We start from the raw sequence: 12,926 nt of genomic DNA, 5'->3' as shown, positions 1-12,926 counted from the left end.
CCCATATGCGAGTATGCTGCTCACAAGAAAGTTGGTGATTTGTCTTGCATAAGAAGACCACCCATTGAAGCAAACAATTTTAAAATTGAAGCATCTACTACTTCTTTGCTTAATAATGTTCAATTTTGTGGTTTGCCTCATAAAGATCCAAACATGCATATTTCTAGTTTTCTTCAATTGTGTGATATGTCTAAACAAAATGGTGTTTCTGATGATGCTTTTCAATTAAGACTTTTTCCTTGGTCTCTTAGAGACAAGGCAAAAGTATGGTTAAATTCTTTACCTGTAGGTACTATCACTACATGGGATGCTATGGAGGCAAAATTCCTAGACAAATTTTTTCCTCCATCAAAGACTGCAAAATTGAAAAGTGATATAAACAATTTTTGTCAATGGGACCAAGAGACTTTGTATGATGCATGGGAGCGCTTCAAGGAACTATTAAGAATATGCCCACACCATGGTTTTCCAACATGGATACAGGTACAGATTTTCTATAATGGTATAGATTATGGTAACAAACAATTGGTAGATGTAGCTGTAGGAGGTTCTTTAATGAAGAAGAGGCAATTAAAAGCATTTGAATTAATTGAAGAGATGGCCCATAATAACTACCAATATCCAAGTGAGAGGAGACTAAATGGAACAAGTCAAGTAAAGGCCGTGGAAGACATTGATATTAACAAATTAGGAGCTCAACTTGCAACCCAATTCATGAAGACCTTGAACACTCAATTTGGTCAAATAGGGGTGAATTCTATCCAATCTACTAATCATTTTTTATTTTGTGATTTATGTGGTGCTCATGATCATAAGAGTGTGGATTGCCAAGTTGGAAATCCCTTTGCTTCTGATGATGTTAATTTTTTAGGGAACTTCCAAAAGCAACAAAACAATCCATATTCTAACACATATAATCCAAGATGGAGGAACCACCCAAATTTTTCGTGGTCTAACAACAACCAGCAAGGGTCTAATCAAGGACAAAGTGGAGGGTTTCAAAGACAACAATTCCAATCTCCATTCTACCAAAAGCCGCAACTTGCACATCAAAATCAAAATTCTTCTTAAGCTCAAACTCAATTTTCTTCACTTGAACAATCCTTGCAAGAGTTATCTAATAATACTAATTCTTTCATGTAGAGAACTGAGCAACAATTGACAAACCTAGTCAAATGTTCAACAACCAAATGGCTGCAATCAAAAGCTTGGAGAACCAAATAGGTCAATTAGCAACTCAATTCCAAAGAAGTCAAGGAACTTTGCCAAGCCAAACGGAGAAGAACCCAAAGGAGCAGGTTCAAGCCATTACATTAAGAAGTGGAAAGCAAGTAGCCGGGCCTAAAGAAAGTGACAAAGGGATGGGAATTCTTGATGATGAAGATGAGGAGAGCTATATAGACTCAACATCACACTTGGTCACACATGACAACTCAAAATCAAATGTGGAGCATAATGAGGCTTATGGGAGAAAAGATGAAGGTTTAAGTGATGCCATGAAGTCTCCACCAACAAAGTACATACCACCACATGTAAGAGAGGCCGAGAGCTCACCAACTGGATCAAAGAAAGTTGAACCAGCACCTTACCTAACCAAACCTATTGACAAGCACAATGAAAATGAGGAGAAGAACCAAGCCTACAAGAAAACCCCACCTCCACCTTTCCCATCTAGGTTTAGGAATGCAAAGTTAGATAATCAATTTAAAAAGTTTCTTGATGTATTTAAGCAATTGCATGTAAATATCCCTTTCATAGATGCCTTAGAACAAATACCTTCCTATGTTAAGTTTTTGAAGGAGATATTGTCAAACAAGAGGAGGTGGGAGAATTATGAGTTAGTAGCTTTGAGTGAGGAGAGTAGTGCTAGGTTACACCATAGGATTCCACCCAAGTTAAAAGATCCGGGAAGCATTGATATCCCATGTAACATTGGACATTATAATTTTATGGCTCTTTGTGATTTAGGTGCTAGCATTAATTTGATGCCATATAGCATTTACAGGAAGCTTGGAGTGGGAAATGTGAAGCCCACCACAGTGACTCTTCAAATGGCAGATCGAAGTATAAAAAGGCCAAGGGAAATATTGGAGGATGTACTTGTAAAAGTAAACAAGTTCATATTCCCTGCAGACTCTGTGATACTTGATATGGAGGAAGATGACAACATTCCAATCATTCTTGGAAGACCATTTCTTGCAACCGAACGTGCCCTAATTGATGTACAACAAAAGCAAGTAACCCTTAGAGTACTCAATGAGGAGGTAAGTTTTCAAATCCCTAATGTTGTTAAATTTCCTAATCTTGATGAAATTTCTTGCTGCTTTCTTGTCGATGCATGTGATGAATTGGTAAATGATATGGAAAAGGAAAGTAATTTAGATTCCTTAGGATTGAGTGAGTTATTTGGACCATGTACAGAAGAAGAAAAACAAGAGTGTAACATCATAGATATAGCCACCCACTGTGAGGTAGATTATGTTGGAAAATTTGAGGATTTAGGTGAGAGTGGACCTAGAAAGATACCGAGTGTGGAGCACCCACCTATAATTGATTTGAAGCCACTACCTAGTCATTTAAAATATGCTTTTCTAGGATTTAATAATACCCTTCCAGTAATAATTTCATCCGCCCTTAGTGAGGACCAAGAAGCCAAACTTTTAGAAGTTTTAAGAGAACATAAAACTGCACTAGATTGGACTATAGCTGATATTAAGGGTATTAGCCCCTATATTTGTATGTACAAAATACTTATGGAGGAAGACCATAAACCGAGTGTAAAACATCAAAGGAGGCTTAATCATAATCTTAAGAAAGTGGTTCATGGTGAGATTTTAAAGCTTTTACATGCCGGGATTATCTATCCTATTTCGGATAGTAATTGGGTAGGTCCTATTCAAGTAATTCCTAAGAAAGGTGGGATGAATGTGCAAGAGAATGATAAGAGTGAGCTTATTCCTACTAGGTTAGTTACTGGGTGGAGAGTGTGTATTGATTATAGGAAGCTTAATAAGGCCACTAGAAAAGACCATTTTCCTTTGCCATTCATTGATCAAATGTTAGAAAGGTTAGCCGGTAAGGAATGTTATTGTTTTCTAGATGGTTATAGCGGTTACAATCAAATAGCTATTGCCCCTGATGATTAAGAAAAGACTACTTTTAGTTGTCCTTATGGAACTTTTGCCTATAGAAGGATGCCTTTTGGTTTATGCAATGCACCTGCAACCTTTCAAAGGTGTATGATGTCCATCTTTTCGAATATGGTAGAAGATATCATTGAAATTTTTATGGATGATTTTAGTGTATTTGGTGATTCTTTTACCTCTTGCTTGCAAAATTTATATAGGGTTCTTCTAAGGTGTAAAGAAACGAATCTTGTACTTAATTGGGAAAAATGTCACTTTATGGTTCAAGAGGGCATAGTTTTAGGTCATAAGGTTTCTAAAAGGGGAATTGAGGTAGATAAAGCTAAAATAGAAGTTATAGAGAAATTGCCTCCACCTACTTCAATAAAAGGTATTAGGAGTTTTCTTGGGCATGCGGGCTTTTATAGGAGATTTATTAAGGATTTTTCCAAGATAACTAAACCTCTTTGTAACTTGTTGAATAAAGATGTTCCCTTTGTTTTTGATGATGAATGCATGCATGCTTTTAATATTTTGAAAGAAAAATTAATATGTGTTCCCATTACGTGTACTCCTAATTGGAATCTACCTTTTGAAATTATGTGTGATGCTAGTGATTATGCTATAGGAGCTGTTTTGGGACAAAGGAAAGATAAAAAACTGCATGTTATTTATTATGCTTCTAGAACTTTGAATGATGCTCAACTTAATTATGCTACTACTGAGAAAGAGATGCTTGCCATTGTCTTTGCTTTTGATAAGTTTAGAGCATATTTGTTAGGTTCTAAGACCATTGTCTATACCGATCATAGTGCAATTGAGTACCTCATGAGTAAGAAAGAGTCTAAACCTAGGTTAATTAGATGGGTTTTGTTACTTCAAGAGTTTGACTTAGAAATTTTGGATAAAAAAGGAGTAGAAAACCTAGTAGCTGATCACTTGTCTAGGTTGGAATTGAGTGAGGAAAAAGAAGAAAGAGATATAGAAGAGTGTTTTCCAGATGAGAAAGTGTTTAAGGTTGATGGTATGTTTGATGTACCTTGGTATGCTGACATTGTTAATTATTTGGTTACTAATGTTATGCCGCCTAGTTTGGAAAAACCATATGAAAAGCATAAGTTTCTTAAGGAAAGTAGGTATTACTTTTGGGATGACCCCTATCTTTTTAAGAAGTGTGCCGATGGTATAATTAGGAGGTGTGTTGCTAGAGGAGAGACAATGTCCATTATTAAAAGTTGTCATTTTAGTGAGTATAGGGGGCATTTTGGGACTGAAAAAACCATAGCAAAAATTTTAAATTCTGGATTTTATTGGCCATCTATGTTTAATGATAATAATATTTATGTGCAAGGGTGTGATAGGTGCCAGGGAACGGGGAACGTATCAAGGAAGAATGAGATGCCTTTGAAGAATATCCTTGAGGTAGAATTGTTTGATGTTTGGGGTATTGATTTCATGGGTCCTTTTCCTTCTTCTTGTGGTAATAAATATATTTTAGTTGCTGTGGATTATGTTTCTAAATGGGTTGAAGCTAGTGCACTACCTACTAATGATGCACGAGTTGTAGTGAAATTTTAAAAAAAAATACATTTTTACTAGATTTGGTACACCCCGAGCAATCATTAGTGATGGTGGCACTCATTTTTGCAGCAAACAATTTGAATCCCTTCTTGCGAAATATGGTGTTAGACATAAAATTGCTACTCCTTACCACCCACAAACTAGTGGGCAAGTAGAAATTTCAAACAAGGAAATAAAGAGGATTTTGGAGAAGATGGTCAATGCTTCAAGAAAGGATTGGAGTTTAAACCTAGATGATGCACTTTGGGCATACCGGACCGCCTACAAGACCCTCATTGGTACTTCTCCGTATAAACTGGTTTTTGGTAAGGAATGTCATCTTCCCGTGGAATTGGAGCATAAAGCATATTGGGCAACCAAGTTTCTCAATTTTGATCAAGAGGCTGTGGGCAAGAATAGGCTATTGCAATTGGATGAACTTGAAGAATTTAGGATGGATGCTTTCGAGAATGCAAAGATTTACAAAGAAAAGACAAAGAGATGGCACAACAAGATGATTAAAAAGAGGAACTTTCATGTTGGACAAAAGGTACTTCTTTATAACTCTAGACTTAAATTGTTTCCAGGTAAATTAAGATCAAGATGGAGTGGACCATATGATATTGTACAAATTTTTCCAAGTGGAGCAATTGAAATCACCAAACCAGGATATGAAAGTTTTAAGGTGAATGGGCAGCGGTTGAAGCCATATTATGAAGGTGGAGTGCTTGAGACTAGCCTCTACTTGGATGATCTTAATTAAGTTAAAGGGAGGAGTCAAGCTAATGACTTTAAACAAGCGCTCTTGGGAGGCAACCCAAGTTTCTTTCTTTACCTTATATTTATCTATTTATTTTAGTTGTTTTCTTGTTTTTAGGTTGTTTTGATGTGTTTTGTTTGAGTTTTTGCAAGGTTTTAAGATGTTTAGGTGTAAAAGAGTAAAAGACGAATGTTGAGAATTTCAAGTCTAAAGTTAGGTTTTTGGAGTATAACCACCTTGAATATGCATTGGAGTACATCAAATTGTATGGATACATGCCCTTCTTTTTGTCCGCATGGTGTGAAGGGAAAATGCAACATGTAGGTTTTTCTCAAGTTTTCACATTACGAGGAACATTCCATGTCTTCAAAGGGGAGTATTCTGTACCTTTTATTTACTTTTGCTTTATTTTATGTTTTTCACAATGAGGACATTGTTCATTTTAAGTTTGGGGGTGAAAAGCATGCTTTGCATCTTTTAAATCTTGTCCATTTAAGTGTTTTTATAAGTTTTCAAAAATGTTAGTTTTAGTTTTTATTTTCCTTCATTATTAAAAAAAAAAATTGTTTTTGTGGTGTTTTCCTAAGTACTTTAATGAGCCAATTATAAGACTATGATTGAAAATAAATTGGTTTTTAGATGGTGGATTTGTTTTTGTGTATGCCTAAATGCTTGAATTTATATTCACATATTGTTACTTTCAATAAATTTTGAGCACATAATCAATAATGCATAATTTAGATTGTGTTTTGAAGAAGGTTTGCATGAATTAGAATACTTTATTATTAATTGAACTCTAGAACTTGCTTGATTATTGCTTGAGGTGAAATCCTAGGTGAATGCATTACTAAGAATATGATTTAGGCCATCTTTGTTTAAGTTTGAGTCTTTTAAGCCAACCTAATACATTATCTTCCACTAGTACCTTATTTGAGCCTTTAGGATGCATAAAGATGTATTAGAGCCTTTTCTTCATTAAAGCACATTTACTTACCCTTTTTGAGCCTTAAATTTCTTTTTCCTACCTTGAACATACTACAAAGAGAGCTTTAATTGAATTGATATGAATATATGCTTGTGAGCTTGTTTGAGTGTTGAAAAAGAAAAAAATGAGAAAAAAGAAAAAAAAATAAAGTTTGGAGGTTAAGTATTTGGTGAATTTGGCTCTAGTATGCATTTTTGTGTAAATTGGAGGTTTGAATGTGCAATAAGAAGAAAAATAAGTTTGGGGGTTTAGTGGAAAAGAAAAAAAAAAGAAATAAAGAAAGAATATGTGTGATTTGAAGAATGTATGCACAATAAAAAGGAGAAAAATGATATTGAAATTGAAGTTAAAATAAGAAAAGAAGTGCTAATAAAGAAACAAATTTTACAAGTAATTTATTCATTGATATTTAATTTTATCTTTCTTTCTTTGATTTATTATATCCTATCATTTTTTTTCTTTAGCCTTATCCATTAGCCTTAACAATAGAAACCATGAAGTCCTAATAATTTAAGGTGGTGCATTAACCTACATTAGTGGAGAGTGATAATTAAGTCAAGCATATGGTAGTTCATACGTTATTATCAATCTCTAATTCTTGTAAATTTATTCAACATATGATAATTAAGTGTATAAATTGATTTCCACACACACACATTGGAAGTATCATATATGTTGGATAGAATATAAGGTATTGAGTTACATAATTACTTTGAAACCATTTGAAAAGTCATATGTTATACAATCTTTGAGGCACCTCATTAAAGTATCTTATGTTCTTTAAATAAAATTTCATTTTCTTATTCTTTTTCTTTGCTAGGGACTAGCAAATCTTAAGTTTGAGGGTATTTGTTAGGTCTAAAATATTGATGATTTTATGCCATATTTATAGCTTAATATTTGTTAGTTTGTGTTAATTTGTTATGGAAATATACTTAATTATGTATTTTTCTTAATCTAGGTAAAAGAGGAAGAATTTTAAGAAAACAACCATAAAAATGGATTCTTTGGGTCGAATTATGGTGGGAAACAAGATTTGAGCTCGAACGGACTAAGCATTAAAAAGATTCCAAAAAGATACCTTAAAGATTCCATAAAGATTCTATCGGGAATTTCATGATGGAAGTGGATGTCATATGAATCATCACGATTTGAGGATTTCAAATGTCTCGTTATTTTTGGATTTCGAGGTGCGAGTAAAGAGTTATTATCATTTAAAGTTTAGAATTTATAAAAAATAATATTCTAGTTAAATCTCCACCATTGATCAAAAGAGGGAATCAAGGCAATTTGAGGGCCAAGATAAAACAAGTGGCAATAATTGGTTAATTTATCATTAATGAGGCACATGTCATGTCACATGCTTCATTAAAGGTAAATTAGACTAATTAACTATTTTTTTTAGGAGGAATTAGATAAAAGGAAAGTAGTAGAGAGCAAGTAATATCAAGTTTCCTTTTTACACATGAAATCCGTCCAACTCTTTTCATGGCCTAAAAAATGTATCTTCCAAGACTCCCACATTGAAAATAAAGAGAGAAAAAGATTCCTAATATCCTATATATATAGCCCCCACCACATTGAAGGAAGATATACAAGTTTAGAGAGTTATTTAAGAGCTTTTAGGTGGCTTAAATAGAAACAAACTAAATTTTGTGAGTTTCTAAGATTCTCTTAAGGGTTCTAGGATTTTAAAGTTTTAGAGTTTTAGAAGATCAATTGGAGAGCTTGGAGGAGGCAAAGAGACGTGGGCTTGGTTGGAGAAGAAGGCTACGACTTTGAGAGCTCTTGGAGGAGAATTTCTTCAATAGTTTTTATTCTCTTTTCCTTTCTCTTTAATTGTGAATCTTATTATTTTTAACAATTATGGATGTTCAAATTATTGTTACCATGAACTAATTTTCATAGCTAGGGCTATGATGTAGCCCTAACTATGAAGGTTTAATTATTTTGCCCTAACTATGAAGGTTTAATTATTTTAATATATGTTGAGTTTTATTTAATTAGTAATATGTTTTGTTAATAAATCATTGGTATACTTAATGCTTTCATAGGTCAGAAGGAATGAATGATTTTAATAATATTTGAGCTTGGAAAAAGATAATATTATGGATCTCCAATGATTTACATGAATGCATAATTGATTGGAAAATATTTATGTCTCATGCCATATTATTTGCTTAATCTATGCTTGATGAATTTGCATGATTTAATTTATAGGCCGGAAGGAATAAATTAGGTTATGTGAATATTATCAATTGTGAGTGGAAACTACTTTTGATTAATTTTGTGATTAAGTGTGGTTAACAAAATTACTAGTTAATTAAATTCACATATTTAAGTAATTAAATTGGAATAGTTAGTGGTGAAATCAAATGCCCTAGTATTCATAATTATTCAATTCTCTCTCTTACTTGAAATTGATCTAATTTTAATTGATTGCTTTTGTTTAATTTAGTTTATTTAGTTTTCAACTGCCATCTTAAATTTTAGTTCAAATATTATCAAAACCTAATTATCTTTGTTACTTGATACTTAATCCCTTGGGTACGACAACCCTATTTTTTCACTTTATTACTTGAAAACGATTCGTGCATTTACAAGTTGATTTTGCACATCAGTATAGATGATAGAAAAACAATTTTCATTTTTTTTTTCTAATTTCAAGGATGTAGGCGACATTTTTTTTATTTTATCTTTGTTAAAGATTTATATAAATATTAAATATATTAATAGAATATATGAAATGAAACAATTATTCTATTCGTATAATTTATTTGTATTTCAATGTTAACTTATTTATTTTAAAATAAGTGTAAAATGCAAAATATTTTTTTTTTTTATAAATTAAGGGTTTAGGCGTCGCTTTTAGGCATAAAAGCATCACCTATTACACTTATATTTTTTACTTCAATTTTCCTCTTTATTATTCTCTACATAAAAATATTTATATGTATAGATGATAGAAAAAAATTGTCTTTTCTTTTTTTTTTTTTCCCAATTTGAAGGATATTTGCGATTTTTTTTGGCCAAAAATGTCGCCTATTATCTTTTTTTTGGGGTAATTTTTTATTTTATTTTTGTTTCAAATGTATATAAATACTAAGTATATTAATAGAAAATATGAAGCAAAACATTTTTTCTGTTTATCTAATTTATTTGTGCTTCAATATTAACTTATTTAGGTTTAAAATTAACCTAAAATGCAATATATATATATATATATATATATATATATATATATATATATTTATATATATTTATAAATTGATGGTTTAGGCGATGTTTTTTTGCCTAAAAGCGTCGCCTATTACACACACACATATATACATATATATATATATATGTATTTTTTCTTCAATTTTCCTTTTTATTTTTTTTATATAAAAATATTTTTATGTATAGATGATAGAAAAAAAATGTTCACTTTTTTATTTTTCTAATTTGAAGGATAGAGACGTATTTTTTTTTTTCAAAAGCGTCGTCTATTGTCTGTTATTTTTTTTTATTTTGTTTATTTTTTCTTTATTTCAAATTTATATAAATACTAAATATATTAATAGAAAATATGAAGCAAAACAATTATTTTGTTCATTTAATTTATTTATGTTTCAGAAAGCAGGCTTAGCTTCCTTTTCCTCCTCAAGAACAATTTGGTGATATCCTTATGGTTTTAGTCAACATAACATTGCTACATGAAGCAACAACTCTTTTATGGGGATCATGAACTCTTTCATGAGGTTGTAAATCCACATCTTGCAAGAAAATACCTTGACATGGAAAGCTGTTGCTGCAGTGAAATCTCAATGCCACTTCTGAATTACTAGTTCCTTTGATGTTACTGTACACTACATTGCTAATCTGCACAGCTGAGTCCTGCCAAATATCCAAAATTATTCATGTACAAAAATTCCAAAATTATTCCTATATATAGAGCCAACTATATGGAATATGGGTTTAATGAGTTTTTATTATGTACCTGTTCTAAGCATGGTTCTCTTTGATCACAATAATGTTGATCTATGATTATTGGATTTCTCACATTCTGCATTGTAATGTTTTGAAACCTAATGTTTTTTGCATATCCGGACCCTCCCTACATAATCAACAATTTGGCTTTTTTTATGCCTGAGACTTGTAACAAACAGAGAGAAGCAGAGGAAATTATATAAACCTTAAATGAACCTAAATATTGAAGGAAAATATTAATTTGGTGACTAAACAAAATATCTATCCCAAGACCATTACTTTTTCACTATATTAGTCAAATGTCAAAAAAATATATTGGATATTTGAAATTAAGCACTCTGCACCTGCCAAGTCTTGATTCTTACTCCATTGGTGGTTCCTGAAAATGTTGCTCTATTCACAACCACATAGGAGACATAATCAACTGAATTTCTGGCTCCCAAGCTTCCAATGCTGCAAAATAATATTATTTATACACTATTACATATATTAGCAGACAATTTTAATTGATTGTATATAAGAATTTGTTATAGAAGAACTACCATTTCCCAATTTAATAAAAAGCTTATTCAATGCCCCACCTAATTCCATGACCTGGTCCACATGTTATATCTGTAGCTCCAACATTTTTTGACGCACCTACAATGGAAATGCAGTCATCACCTGCAATATTGAGAAAAAGAAAATAGGTAATTTAGAGAACATATATATTATTATAGGTTTTGCTAATACTATGTTCTTCAAATATTATATATTAGCTACAACATATATTCTTAGTGGACCTGTCTTGATGACACAGTTGGCTATCTTGAGGTTTTGTGTTCTTGTGACATGAATTCCATCGGTGTTGGGGCTATCTTCTGGTGTACTTATCTTGAGATTCAAAACTTTAACATTCACACACTTTTTAAATACCAGATGCATTTTTTGTGCATTCCTGAACCTCAGATTATCTACTTTCAGATTGTTGCATCTAATGAAATTCACAGCCTGCAATCAAAAGAATTAAAATTCAAAATCAACATTGATTGAATTCCTGTATAACTGTATATATTAACAAGAATTTTCATCTTAAATTGACATTAGGTAGTTAATTATATGTCTTAGTAGAAAATAAACAAATTAAGATCCACAAACTTACATTTGGTGCGCCTGTGCAAGGCTGGGGATCAAAAAGGAAGAAATTGGTCTTAGTCATTAATTATTGGACAAAGTATTCGTTAAATATTTGATAATGAAAAGACATACAAGAGATTTGTTAACTTTACAAGAGTCTTGCCACCATATCCTTCCATTGCCGTCAAAAAGGCCACCACCTTCTACTCTGAAGTTTTGAAGCTTTTGAAACACAATCCAGTATGCTTTATTTTTGTAATCTGTTCGGTTTTGAGAAGCTTTGATTTTCCCTTTCATCTGTTTAATTGAATGAACAACAAATATGATTTAATTATACAGAAAACTAATTATTCATATAATATTACAATTAATACGTTGTAGTACCATGTATATATATGTATATATCCATGCATGCACAAACTCACCTTCATTATGAGATGATCAGATTTGCAAGGGCCTGAAAATTTTATTGGCTTTACCATATAATTGCTCCTAGGAACCAAGAGAACTACACGTTGACCTTCGGAGGAACAAGCTCTATTCCAAGCTTCCTTGAATGCCTGAACGAAGGAAAAAATTAAAAAATAATAATAATACAAAAGAAAAGAGCCACCAGCTCAATGTATAATATATTAAAAAACAGAGTTTGTAGGATTGGACCGAAGTAATTATTCTAGTTATATATACCTCACTATCATCTGTTATTCCATCACCTTTAGCTCCAAAATCATGGACATTTAATGTGCTAGTCTTTGTTGAAGGAATTCTTTTTGCTGAAGAAAACCACCATGAAATGATCTTGTAAAGATTAGTGATATGGGACTGAAATTTAAGCAAGCTTTCATGGACGACCTTCATCTCATTTCTATGAATAGAAACATTATTATAGCCACCAATAATGTTGGGGTCATAGCTAAGTACTGGAATAGTAATGGCATTATTGGCAATTTCTAGTGCCTCTTTTTCACAACTGAAAGACAAGGAAGAAAAAGCTAAGAATATTACAAGAATTGCTAGGACAAGAACGATTTTCAGGTACTTCGTACTTGGAAGTGCACGACTTTTTGATGGCAAAGTACCTTGAAGAACCTCAGCTGGAATGGCTACATAACAAGTATCAGGGAATTTTCTGTGGTTTTTCATGGTGGGGAATTTCATAATTCCTTTCTTTCTTTCTTTCTTTTCTCTGTTTTCTGTTGGGACAGAGTATGCTTATTGACTAAAGAAAGTTCTTCATCATGAATTGATCAAGAGTCAAAGATGTAAGAAGCTTTTTGAGGCATATAGCCAAATTTGATTTTCAAAAATTTCTCATAGTTTGTTGAATATATATTGTTGTGGCAATTTATATTAATCACTTTATTTTTGTTGGTGATCAATTTATTTCATCCAGTTGTTCTAGAAAACTATA

At 32.0% G+C, this 12,926-nt stretch overlaps 1 protein-coding gene and 1 non-coding gene across 2 annotated transcripts; both read right to left on the bottom strand.

Annotated features, from left to right (window-relative positions):
- Positions 1-360: 360 nt before the first annotated feature.
- On the bottom strand, positions 361-467 carry LOC125423133 (small nucleolar RNA R71). Its single transcript, XR_007241795.2, has one exon. It is a non-coding gene; the product is annotated as a small nucleolar RNA R71 (small nucleolar RNA).
- A 9,605-nt stretch (positions 468-10,072) lies between these two features.
- LOC125422015 (polygalacturonase QRT2) lies at positions 10,073-12,658 on the bottom strand. Its single transcript, XM_060816797.1, has 9 exons — positions 12,203-12,658; positions 11,941-12,075; positions 11,648-11,812; positions 11,541-11,561; positions 11,182-11,389; positions 10,981-11,062; positions 10,744-10,852; positions 10,410-10,526; positions 10,073-10,306 (listed from the first exon to the last, which is right to left on the bottom strand). The coding sequence occupies exons 1-9, from the start codon at positions 12,656-12,658 to the stop codon at positions 10,073-10,075; spliced, it is 1,527 nt and encodes a 508-aa protein (XP_060672780.1).
- Between the last annotated feature and the right edge of the window lie 268 nt (positions 12,659-12,926).

This window comes from Ziziphus jujuba, chromosome 4 (assembly GCF_031755915.1).
Source record: "Ziziphus jujuba cultivar Dongzao chromosome 4, ASM3175591v1".
Classification (NCBI taxonomy): domain Eukaryota; kingdom Viridiplantae; phylum Streptophyta; class Magnoliopsida; order Rosales; family Rhamnaceae; genus Ziziphus; species Ziziphus jujuba.
This window is presented reverse-complemented; position numbering and strand designations above follow the sequence as displayed.

Coding starts and splice junctions, on each gene's coding strand:
- LOC125422015 (XM_060816797.1), bottom strand. CDS start 12,658: ATGAAAAACCACAGAAAATTCCCTGATACTTGTTATGTAGCCATTCCA. Junction 11,063..11,181: donor CAACTGTGTCATCAAGACAG/GTCCACTAAGAA, acceptor TCAATATTGCAG/GTGATGACTGCATTTCCATT. Junction 10,853..10,980: donor GGACCAGGTCATGGAATTAG/GTGGGGCATTGA, acceptor ATTATTTTGCAG/CATTGGAAGCTTGGGAGCCA.